The sequence below is a fragment of the Oenanthe melanoleuca genome, chromosome 14 (genome assembly GCF_029582105.1).
Source record: "Oenanthe melanoleuca isolate GR-GAL-2019-014 chromosome 14, OMel1.0, whole genome shotgun sequence".
NCBI classification, from domain to species: domain Eukaryota; kingdom Metazoa; phylum Chordata; class Aves; order Passeriformes; family Muscicapidae; genus Oenanthe; species Oenanthe melanoleuca.
In genome coordinates, this window is record NC_079348.1 from 3,671,771 (window position 1) to 3,683,319 (window position 11,549).

Sequence of the window (11,549 nt, forward strand, 5' to 3'; positions counted from 1 at the left end):
GGACTATGAAAGATGATGGCTGGCCGAGCACCAGCTGGCCAATAGGGAGGTTATTCTCCAAATTTCATGCTTGCGGAACAGAGAATAAAATAGGAAGGGGAATCCCTGAAGAGAGAGTAACAAGAATAGAAAAGAGTACACACAACTCCCTGAACAACCCCAGCATTTTTCAGACAGCTCAGCTCAGCAGCATTGCAGGCTACCCAAAGGAGAGCACAGCAAGGCTGAGCTCCCTGCACACCCCACAAACCAACGTTTCTCCAACAGGGATGCCAGAACCTGGCTCCTGTCCTACAGGAAATTTCCAGTGAGACTTTCCATGCAGAGCTAGGACAGGAGTGAGTGGAGGAGGGAGAACCAGCACGAGTGGCAGAACACCAGCATCACCAGCTGGTCTCACTGCCAGAGGAAGTGACTTATCCACAGCTCATCAGGTATGGCACAGAAAAGGGCAGTACACAAAACTGGCACGAGCTCACAACTTTCAAGCTTGCAAGAAAAATAGATGATTAATATATGTTTTGCCATTGATGTTTATATTAAATCCAGTCATGCCACCTGTCTTTTCTGGTCTTATTCCAGTTAATTCCTGCACCGTCACTGACACTGCCCTTCTCATTAACCTCTGACACCAGTCTTTGATGCACTATTGCTGCTTGAAATAAATCACTGAACAGTATTTCCCATGCTGCATGACTCAAAGTAACAAATCACACATTCTTGTTTTGAAGAAGGCATTACAAATATATTTAGGGGACAAGCTCAGAGATAAAATGTAGAGGGCTCACTAAAGATCTGTCTTTTCGAGATCTTGACCTGCCTCAAAAAGTGCCAAGCTCTTTCTGAGATCAGCTGGGGTTTAAATATGGCTTACAACCCCAAAAATCCCAGGCCACAATACAGTTGACCTTGGTGCTGTAACAAAAAAAAAAATAGAATTTCAGATGTATTAAATCCTTACTGAAACTTTTTAATTTCAACTAGCAGCACTGGATATGTAAAAAACTCAGCTAGATTTTCCTACAGTGTAAGAACTGCAAACTCTATTTCTGCATTCTCATAGATTTCTTCCTTACTCCTGTCTCTAGATTCCTTAACTACAATCAAGCAACATATTTCAAATACAAATCTGTGCTGTATACTAAAATTATATTTAATATCTAGTGTTTAAAAATGAAAGCTATGACTGAAGAATCTCAAATAGCATTACTGACTGCCTATCTCTGACAGTGTCAATGGTCTCTGATTTTATCAAATGAACACAACCAAATGCATCTTCTTCATGGGCTTAACTGAAAAGTAATAAAGAACTTTCTGAAGAATAGCAGCTAAAATTTAACCAAAACAAAAGTACAACCAGAGGGTTGTCAGGTAACTAATGGTGTGCAGCACTTACACAGTTCTTTTTATACACAGTATATTTACTCAGAGAGAAGAGTAGTAGTTTGCCACATTTGAATATAAAGTACACTCTTCTCTCTTCAGTACACATTGCATAAAAGCCACTTCCAAGGAATTAATAAATAATATCTCCCCTGCCCCAGCACAGATTTATATACAAAAGAAAGCTCAGTGAGATAAAATTAATACTACAAAGCATGCTCTTAAACTCAAATACTTTTAGAAGCCAAAAAGATTTGAAAGGATTATAAAAGTGAGTTACGGTGTGGTTCATTTTGAAAGGAAGTCTCTTCACTCCCAACTCCTTCCATACAGACAGCAGGCAGTTGACTGGCTGGCTTTTCCACATGCCTCTATTTGCAGCCTGGGAAGGATCCCCATTCCTGAACTAGAGCGTGCCTTTTGGAAAGAAAAGCCTTTCTCCTGGGCTGGGCTTTCAGAGAGGTGTCTTCCATATATCCTGGGGTAAAACTGCACAAATGCAGCAAAAGTTTAAAAGAAGTCTGGAGAAGAGTTCTTCCAACACTGATCTTCAGATGCAGCTTGATGTGAATCCTTGTGCAGAACTCAGCTTCAAGTAAACACCTCATCTTCTTTCGTTGTCATGACAACAAATGATGGCTCTCTCTCCCTCTCTTTGGATGGCACTGATAATTCATAATCATATTGCCCAATTATGTCCACCTTCAAATGAGAAGACACACAGAAGACCCAACTGCAAGACAGTGTAACTTCCTTTGGTCATTGCCTCAAACTGAAAGAAGAACCAATAAACACAGTTGCAGTAACCAATTTATCTTTTGAATGTCCACTTTCAGCTACAAGAGGCTGAGGTATAAACCTCAGGAATTTAGCATATTGTCCTAAACATCTTCCCCAGATAATGCTTTCATGAATTTTTAATGAGTTTAAGCACTGCAAGTGAAGTAACCACAATGCTGAGACAGTTTTTAGGTTTACCCTTCCTTTCAGATCACTGCTTAAGAGCACACACACTTCCTGACCCAGAAGCTTTCTTCCCTATCAGCAGGAGCATTTCTAAACAGAAACTCACTTCCTCTCCCAGTCTCTCCTTTCAGGCTTTGTCACTACCTGAAAACTCAGATGAGCTGGAGGAAGAAAAGCACCTAAGGAGGCTCCAAATAACTGTGCAGTCTTACAACAGCATCCCAAAAAGACTTCTAAAAACAAGTGAGACATTTGATATCAAAGCTCAGTACCTCTGCTCTGCTTCCTACAATGTACACATTGCATTCAAAAACAACACCACCAAGTACACTCTAGATGATTTTTTTTTTCCCCAAGCACATTCATTAACTTTTCTGACCAACAGATCTGGATTATTCACAGAAAAGTGCAGGAAGGTTCTTGCACAGGTAACTAATGTCTCTTTGCTCTGGAATTGACCCAGAGGAGATGTTCTCCATCTAGGAGGGTTTCTACCACCCCTCACCACTCCTTGGGGCCAATGATTTATAGCAACCAATAAACACCAAAGGCAAAGCACTTCCCTTTGCTGGAAGCATGGGACTGATGCCATCACTAAAAGCAGGAAAAATCTGGGAGATCTTAATGTTTCTTTCCACTCTTATTTTTGCCAGGACAGACAATCTTTATGATCATTCTGCCTTGTTACTCACACAGTCCCAATTATTGTTCCACTGCCATTTCTTCTACAGCACTTCTAAAAAATATCTTTGACATGCACTCCCTACTATCCTACCAAGGTATTTACCCACTCCACAGTTATCCTCCACTTTGATTACTGTTTCTGCATCTTCCATGGCCTCTCTCCATCTCAGCTCATTCCCAATTTCCAATCTAGGCAAAATTCTCCTGCCAAAAATCCACCTGCTCTGATGACACTCCAGCTGCATGGCTGACCTTCCTCAGACCCTTTACTGCCATTGTTTTACCTCCTGCAACTTGTTCACACTTCTTGTCTTCCCCCCCACCAGTGTCTTCAGCATCCCAACCCATCACCACCTCTTCCCTACTTTCTTACACACGCCTCACAGCAAAGTGAGAGGTTATGTTACAAAACACAGACCCTATTTTTGATACTTAAAAGCTTATGTAATCAAAGAGAATCATAGCCAACACTTCTGATCCTTAAAATCCAGCCAAATAACAATGTATGCATGCATAGCTTGTGTAAGAAGAGACAAGCCCACATAGAAGTGGATTAAGTAACCTGATGAATGTAGAACAGGGGAGCTTGAGATGTGAAACAAAGACATCTTCCAGGCAGAATTCCCTCTGTGTTCCATCCCTGCACTCTGGTTTTGTTAGGTTTTGGCTGTGAGACTGGGAAAGCTACTCACACTGGTGGACACACAAAGTAAACAGGGAGCTCAGCTCTAATATGCTCCACACAGGCTCAATTAGAGCATGGGTTTGCTTGTAATTTTATTTCTTAGGGAAAAAACTTTTTTTCTCTTTCTGCTTTTATTCCCTTCATTCTCCACTTTTCCCTAAGCCTCCTGCATGTAGGAAAGTTTGCCTGAGGGGGTTTTAAAAATTCACCAAGTTTTCCTTTACCTCTTCCAAGAAAACTGTCACCTCTCACAACACTGCCTGGGGCTGGCTCTGGCAATCACAGAGGTCCCACCTGAGCTGCTTTTCATCCAGCCCTTCCCAGCACTGATAGCAGAGGAGAGGCAGGAGCAGAGGCTGCCCAAGCCTGCTCAGAAGTGCAGTCACACAGCCAGGGCACACGGTGCTCCCACTGGTGTGCTTCTATCAGCATCTCAGGTATGTTCCTGCATGTTTTACCAACATTTCTGACCACCAAGGAGATGCCACCCAACTCCTTTGCAAGCTTTGAACAATATTATTATTATTAGGCTTTATTAAACTGCTTGGTTAATGCATTTTTTTCTATACCTTTTTCTTGGTGTGATTTTGCTTCAAATCTGTAACCTCTCCCCAGCTTATCTGAAAGCAGTGAGTTAAATTTGCATAATAATAACCCATACTTCTAAGAATTAATTCCATCTGTTTAGACAGGTTCTGGTGGAAATCATTGACTGAAGGATTCCTTTCTGTGATAAAATACAAATACTGGGGGAGAATACTATTGCAGAAGAAGAGACTTGTGCTCAGATTTTGATGCTCGAGTACCTTTGGTTCTGAAACTCTCTATGGTGAGTAAATAAAGTGTATTTTGCTAACAGAGGGTGTGTTTGTGGTTTATTACACATTTTTTTGCCCAAGGTAGCTCCTGGCAGTACCCACCCATGTGCAGTTCTGCCAGTGGGGATATTGGGATATTGAACTGTGGATTCCTGAGCTTGGGTTTTCCTAAAATTCCCCTTCTGATGGCACCATGAGACAGCCAGCATCAGCCTGGATCCACAAGAACACTGCCCATTCTCTGGCAGTCATTTCATTAGAGCAAAGCAGCGTTTCCTGCACGTGCTGATGGCAACAGAGCTCAGGTCCAGAAGGTACCAGCAAAGCCCAGCTCAGCCCTGCTCTGAAACACCCCACACACACATGGCTTCAGCAAAGCCATTTGAAACACATCCTGCACTTTCCTGCTGCTTCCTCTTTTGTGACATTTTCTTCATTAGTTCTACTCTTTATTCTAATTCTTTGCTGCAGAACAGTTGAGTTTATCTGGCAAGACAACCCCACCTTTGATCATGTAATCGTGGCACTAAACAGCCTGACACTGAAATTTTTGCAGTCATGATATGGCTAAAAATACAAAGTGTTGCCCATAATTTCTCAGTAATTAACTTTTTCACATAAAGTAAGAACTAGAGAGAAAATATGGGTTCCCTGTTTGTTTTTTTTTTTTTTTTTTTTCTGCTATGCCTCCTTTAGTCCTCAAATAAACAGGACTTAATTACAGCTGTTAAAACAATGCTACATTTTCTTAGCTAACATCTATTCCCTTACTCCAAAAAAACCCAATTACAATCCCTATGGGAAAGATTTTCTCACTCCATCCACCAAAATCTACACAGTCACTGGGAAACATAAAATAAATTGCTCAAAGGAAATATCACAGGTTTTAAAATATAAAGTATCTAAACTCTTTTCAACTATTTTCTGTGCTCCAGGGCATGTTACAGATTTTTACAAAGTAACTGTTAATGTGATCAGAGTAGATGTCATCTTGAAGTCCGTAGGTCACAGCATATAAAAGTGACTTGCAAACTTCAGAATATAGAAACACAGGCTGATTCCCAGCAATTACTGGCAACCTAAGCAGGTCCTGCCAGTGTTAAGCGAACAGAAAAATGTGTATTAAAGTTTTCCCACAATTATTTTCAGACTTATGGTTTTTGATACTGTACTTGATACAAATAAACTGCAGTTAGAAAGGCTTTGGAGGAGGGAATGCTCTTTCTAACACTGGCACACCTTCAGAATCCAACATCAAACCTCAGTCTGCAGCACTTTATTCATAATTATTTATTCATGTTCTCCCTTCACAGCCCTCTCAGGCCATGTCCATGCTGTGAATAAAGAGTGGCCAGCCACAGAGCTGAACCAGCCCAGGACATCCACATCCCTGGAGCATGACCTCATTCCCTGGCTCTGCTCTCAGCTGCTCCTACAATTCCTGCCAAAACAAACCTGTCCCTGCAGGTGTCACACCTGAGAGTGGCCCCTGGGGCCAGCGAGCGTGGTGGGCTCAGGGTTAGACCCTCACCCATTTCCATTCAGCAGCTGAAGGCAATGGACCCAACTCTGATTCAGAAGGTGGAAAGCATTTATGATCCACTCTGATCTTGCATATCATAGTAAATCTTGTTTTTATTAGTTGTTTTTATTAGATGAAGAATTAGCAAAATTAAACACACTCTTCTTTCTTTATTCACTTCTGAGGTAGCTCCAGTACACTTATGTGGATTAAGCTCAACTGGTTTTCCACAAGCTCATTTTTTAACCACTTGAAAAATATCCTACACTTCATCTCTAAACTTCCCACATGTGTTTTTGACAGATAAACTGTTCTTCTACTGCTCTCTTCAGTGGAATGTGTTGTTTATCTTAATGAGCTTGGAAAATAACCCCAAAATATCACACTTAGGTGGAAAAATGAATTACTTTGTTTAGAAAATCATGCTTAAACCCAAAGAGTTTCACTCCTCTCCTGACACAGGACCCAAATTAAAGGAGCTGATAGCAAATGTGCCATGTCAGTATTGCACATTTACAAAAAATCTAATGAACAATTGCTCAATTCAGAATTCCAATAGCATTCTTCAAACTACCTGCATGTGACAAGTGTATAAAAACAAGATAAAACTTATTGAAAGATTTCTCTATCATTAGAAGTCTTCCTTCAACTGTTCTCATGCAACCAGCTAAGTCAAAATATTATTTTACTGCAGGAAATCCTTCACAGTGCAATTCATCCCAAGGAAGTCCTTGGTGATGGTTGGGAAACAAGAGTCAAACTGCTGTAGGAACAAGAATTACAGTGCTGGAAACCTCCAGAAGCAGCTTAAAGCCTCCAGGCTGAGCAGGCTCAGCCCCCAGGCTGCTCTGGAGAGGCAGTGCCAAGATTGTGTCCTCCCACAGCAAGCACAATATTCCCTGCAGTTGATGCCTTGATGTGTCTAAATCATCTTCCATTTTGAGACAAGTGAGATCCATCAGCTCCTGTGCTGGCATCCTGATTGATGTCCTACAGAATTCTGCTGTTCTTTGGGAAATAATAGGAGATCACATGAAAGAAGATGTCATTTCTCAAGGGTAGGAGCTGCCCTCCTGTCTCAGGTCTGTGTGCTGTGTACACATCAACAAAACCAAACTCCCCCAGCACAACTCCTCAAGAAATCCCTCTAGCAATGGAGCATATTCCATAATGCCACAGTATGTTTTAATGGGTTTTTTTTCAAGAATGGTGTTTATCCTTCTTTTCAAGAAATCCAAAATTCCACACATTCACAACAAAGTAAAGGAAATTCAACAATTTCGATTCTCTCAAAATGGGTCTTGACTGTCAGAAGTTTAGAATATACAGAATTAAGAGATTGGATTTTTTTCATAATAATCAAATACAATAAAAACCATCTTGTACTTTCTACCCCTCTCTGATGTCCCAGGCTGCCACCAAAATGCAATATTTGCAATTTTTTTTTTAACTACACAAATTCGGTATATACTCACCTATAGAAAAATGTATTTGAAAAGCAGAGAGTGAGATATATTAAATGTTTTACATCACTGGTGATATATCTGCCTTATGCATTATTCATTCTTGAAGGAGGAAACTACCAAACCTTATCTCTCAAGCCTACAACAACACCTGCTCACAACATGCCCTTCCTGCAAAGATATCCCTCGGCTTTAGAAAGAATTTGTCTGGGATGTTCTAAAATGTTTCCCCCTCTCCACACTGCTTTTGAAGGAGTCTATCCTGGGATAGACACTGTAGACAGGAGAGCAGTAAAATTAAATAGCAAACTGTTCAACGATTTTTGAGAACTTGCTGGTTCCCTGATTTTAGTCAGTTTTAGGGGAAGGGAAAACCCCACCACCTGACACTGAAATAAACATCTTCTGCACCCACAGGCAGGTTTTGCCAAGAGATGAAAGTTCAGGATACCATGCCTCACAACCAATTTAGGTCATTTTTAACAAGTGCAGTTTGATGAGATATTATAATCCTGTTGTTACACACAAAAAATTCTAAGCTATAGCCAATGTCATAGTAGACATCCACAAATGAAAGGGTTGGGGCTGTTTTCTCTTAACAGTTTGCATTTTCACATTTGTGTGATCACTTAAAATTTGAAAGAAAAAAAATGTACCAAGACATTTGCAAACTTTAAACAATCTTTTTCATTTTATAAATGGAAAATGTAAAGTCACCTGAAAATCACTGACCTTTTCTAATTTTTCAAAGTGTTCTCTGAGGAACTTCATGGGTCGGTCTGGCTTTGCTATACAGAGGTTTACAATGCATTCTTTTAAAATCTGTTGGATGTTGTGTTTCTGAACATAGAGTTCACATCCCTTCAGGCTCTCATCTTCTTCCACATTGCAGGAAGCAGCAGCAGCCATCTTCAGGCTTGTAAACAGAAAACACAACCTAGGTAAGAAAATGGTGCAAGAAAGAGATAAAAGACAGTTTCCAAATTCTTTGTCAGAGAGATCTGAAGAGCAAAGACATTTTAATATTGCCTGTTGCCTATTGAGGACCTATTGAATTTGAACGTTTTGATATTCTGGGGTTGTACGTGGAAATGCTGAACTGTGTCATATTTGTATCATCAACATCCCACCAAGTACACAAAGAGGATTTTAACTCCTAGATAATGATCAATCTTTGGAAGAAAAAAAAAAACCAAAACAAAACAAAGCAACAAACCGGTGAAATTAACCCTACGAGGCATGGAGTTTCAGAGACACTATTAAATGACATAAAGCCTTGCTTTGCTCTCCCCGTGGGGACTCGCTCCTGTCACCAGAACCCAGCTGTTTGCTACACAGATCTTTGGCCAATTTTAGCATCTCTCCCTTTCTCAACAACCCTTCGCGGTCCGGGGGGAAGCTGGGGAGGAGCGGGCAGAGCCCCCCGAAGGGAAGCGAGCTCCCCAAAGGGAAGTTGGATGACCTGGGGGGAGAATAGCCCCAAACCCTCTTTATTTCCCGCAGCGAGGTTATGACGGCTCCGTTACGAGCCCAGAAGGCCAGGAGAGCTTTGCCCCGTTCCCGGACTGTCTGCCCGGCCCGGGGGATGCCGGGGGGCGGCCGGGGCTGTGCGGGGAGGCTCCGGGGAAGCGCCCCGGGCCCGGCCGGGAGCCCCCGCACCAGCGCATCCCCGGCCCGGCGGGCGGACCTGCCACCGATGTCCCTGTCCCTGTCCCTCTCTGTCCCTGTCCCTGTCCCTCTCTGTCCCTGTCCCTGTCCCGCCGCACGGCCCCGCGCCCGGCCGGGCCCGCGGAGCGGAGGGGCCGGTAAATAAATACCTGGTGTCCGGAGCGGCGGCGCCTGCTCTGTCCTGGCCGGCGGTGGAGGCGGGGGAAGCTCCGCTGCCGGTTCCGCACTGCAGCCGCCGCCGCCTCCGCTGCTGCCGCCCGCCCGGGGCCGCGGGGCGCCGCGGGGACCGTCCTGCGCTCCCGCACAAAGGCTCGGGCTGCTCCGCCGCCGCTCGCCCGCAGGAAGTGCCGCCGCCGTCACTCACCGGCGGGCGCGGCCTCCGCCGCCGCCTCCGCCGAGCGGCCGCGCCGAACCGAGCGGCACCGGCTCCGAACAGCCCCGCACTGAGCCCTGCGCACCGAACCGAGCGGCACCGGCTCCGAACAGCCCCGCACCGAACCGAGCGGCACCGGCTCCGAACAGCCCCGCACCGAGCCCTGCGCACCGAACCGAGCGGCACCGGCTCCGAACAGCCCCGCACCGAACCCTGCGCACCGAACCGAGCGGCACCGGGCTCTTCGCTCCGGGGGGTACCGGCTCCGAACAGCTCCACACAGAGCCCTGCGCTCCGAGCCGCACGGACCCCTCCGCTCCCATCCGCTCCGGGCGGCACGGACCCTTCCCGTTCGAACCGCACCGCACGGACCCGCTCTGCCCTGTACTGACCCGCTCTGGCCCGCATTGAACCGCTCTGCACCTCTCTGCCCCCCACGGACCCGCTGTGCCCCGCACTGATCCGCTCTGCATCTCTCCGACCTGCACTGACCCGCTCTGCATCTCTCCGACCCGCACTGACCCGCTCTGCCCCGCACTGACCCGCTCTGCCCTGCTCGGACCCGCAGGGGATGGCAGGAGCCGGCCTGGCTGCTCCACACCACCAGCCTTAGGACCAGCTAGCGAAGGAAGACGAGCCTGGCCACAATGGATAATGGTCTGGCTGTTAAGAACAGGCCTGGCAGCAAAGGACAGTCTGCAAGTTTGAAGTGGCCAGACCATGAAGGATGGGCATGGCCATGAAAGACTAGCCTGGCTGTGACACATGGCCCAGCCAGGAAGGACGGCTTGGGCACAGAGGACAAGCTGGCCATGAAACGTGTCCTGAGCACCGTGGATGATGAGCTGGCCTTGCAGGACAGGCTGCTGAGCCTAGGCAGGCACAGGGTGAGCACAGGGCTGTCTGTGGCACGGGAGCTGCCAGCCCTGCTGAGCACCCACAGTTTGGGAAGGGCTGGGAAGGGCAGCTCTGCCGTGGGTATTTAGAGCAAAGCACACCCAGCAGCACCTCTGTGCAAGGCCACAAAGAGCGTGGTCACAGCTGGGATTCAGCCACAGGCCAGCACGTGCTGCTGTCAGGAATTCTCCAATCCACGCTTGTATTCCTTCTGTTGCCAGGAAACTCACGTTCATGGTTCCCATAGAATAAAGGGTGAAACAGCACTCCAAAAGATCACAGTTGAACTAGGATAAGCACAACAAGAGAATAAACTCTGCTGGTAAACACAGAGCGATTTTAAAAGAATAATTTAAATTAGTTCTGTAGTTTATTGCACTTTAGGTTCGGTGTGATCACTCAAGAAAAGGACCCTGAGCATCCTTTTGGTTTGGTGTCTGTTCCTTGCAGTCACCAGAGAGAACACAAAACAAGAGGTTGTGTAAAGTACACATAAGTACAACATAAACACAATGTAGCGACATTGACTAATACAAATTAAAAAGAATACAATGCTGTTGCTGAAACTGACGGCTTCCTGCCGTGATGTTTGATCCCTCCAGAGCGGGAAGGATCCACAGCGGGGCAGTGATACATGTGAAAGTGGCCGGGCGAGGAGCCCCCGCCGCTGTCGCCCTGTTCTGTCCCTGTCCCTCCGCTCTGTCTAATCTTTACCTGTCCTTCCCACTCTTTGTCCCCCTCCCTGTCCCTCTCTCCTGTGCTGGTCCCTGTCCAGCTCCCTGTCCCTGTCTTTATCCTATTCCCTGTCTCTGTCCCTGTCCCTGTCTCTATCCCATTCCCATTCCCTGTCCCTGTCCCGTTGTCTATCCCATTCCCATTCCCTGTCCCGTTCTCTATCCAATTCTCTATCTCTATCTCTATCTCTATCATCTCTATCTCTATCCCATTCCCTGTCCCGTTCCCTGTCCTGTCCCATTCCTGTTCCCGTTCCCTTTCCCTTTCCCTGTCCTGTCCCATTCCCGTTCCCGTTCCCGTTCCCGTTCCCGTTCCCGTTCCCGTTCCCGTTCCCGTTCCCGTTCCCTTTCCCTTT

The 11,549-nt window shown here is 45.7% G+C and overlaps 1 protein-coding gene across 2 annotated transcripts in view; it reads right to left on the reverse strand.

Annotated features, from left to right (window-relative positions):
- PRKAR1B (protein kinase cAMP-dependent type I regulatory subunit beta) overlaps window positions 1–11,016 on the reverse strand; it is a 93,130-nt gene extending 82,114 nt beyond the window's left edge. Inside the window, exons 1-2 of one of the 2 annotated variants that reach the window (XM_056503253.1) lie at window positions 9,339–11,016; window positions 8,254–8,437 (exon numbers count right to left, since the gene is read on the reverse strand). In XM_056503253.1, the coding sequence (XP_056359228.1) occupies window positions 8,254–8,437; window positions 9,339–9,970 (816 nt within the window). In that variant the 5' untranslated portion in view covers window positions 9,971–11,016. Of the gene's footprint in view, window positions 1–8,253; window positions 8,459–9,338 lie in introns of both variants that reach the window. The other variant, XM_056503251.1, reaches the window with a different exon arrangement.
- Window positions 11,017–11,549: the final 533 nt, after the last annotated feature.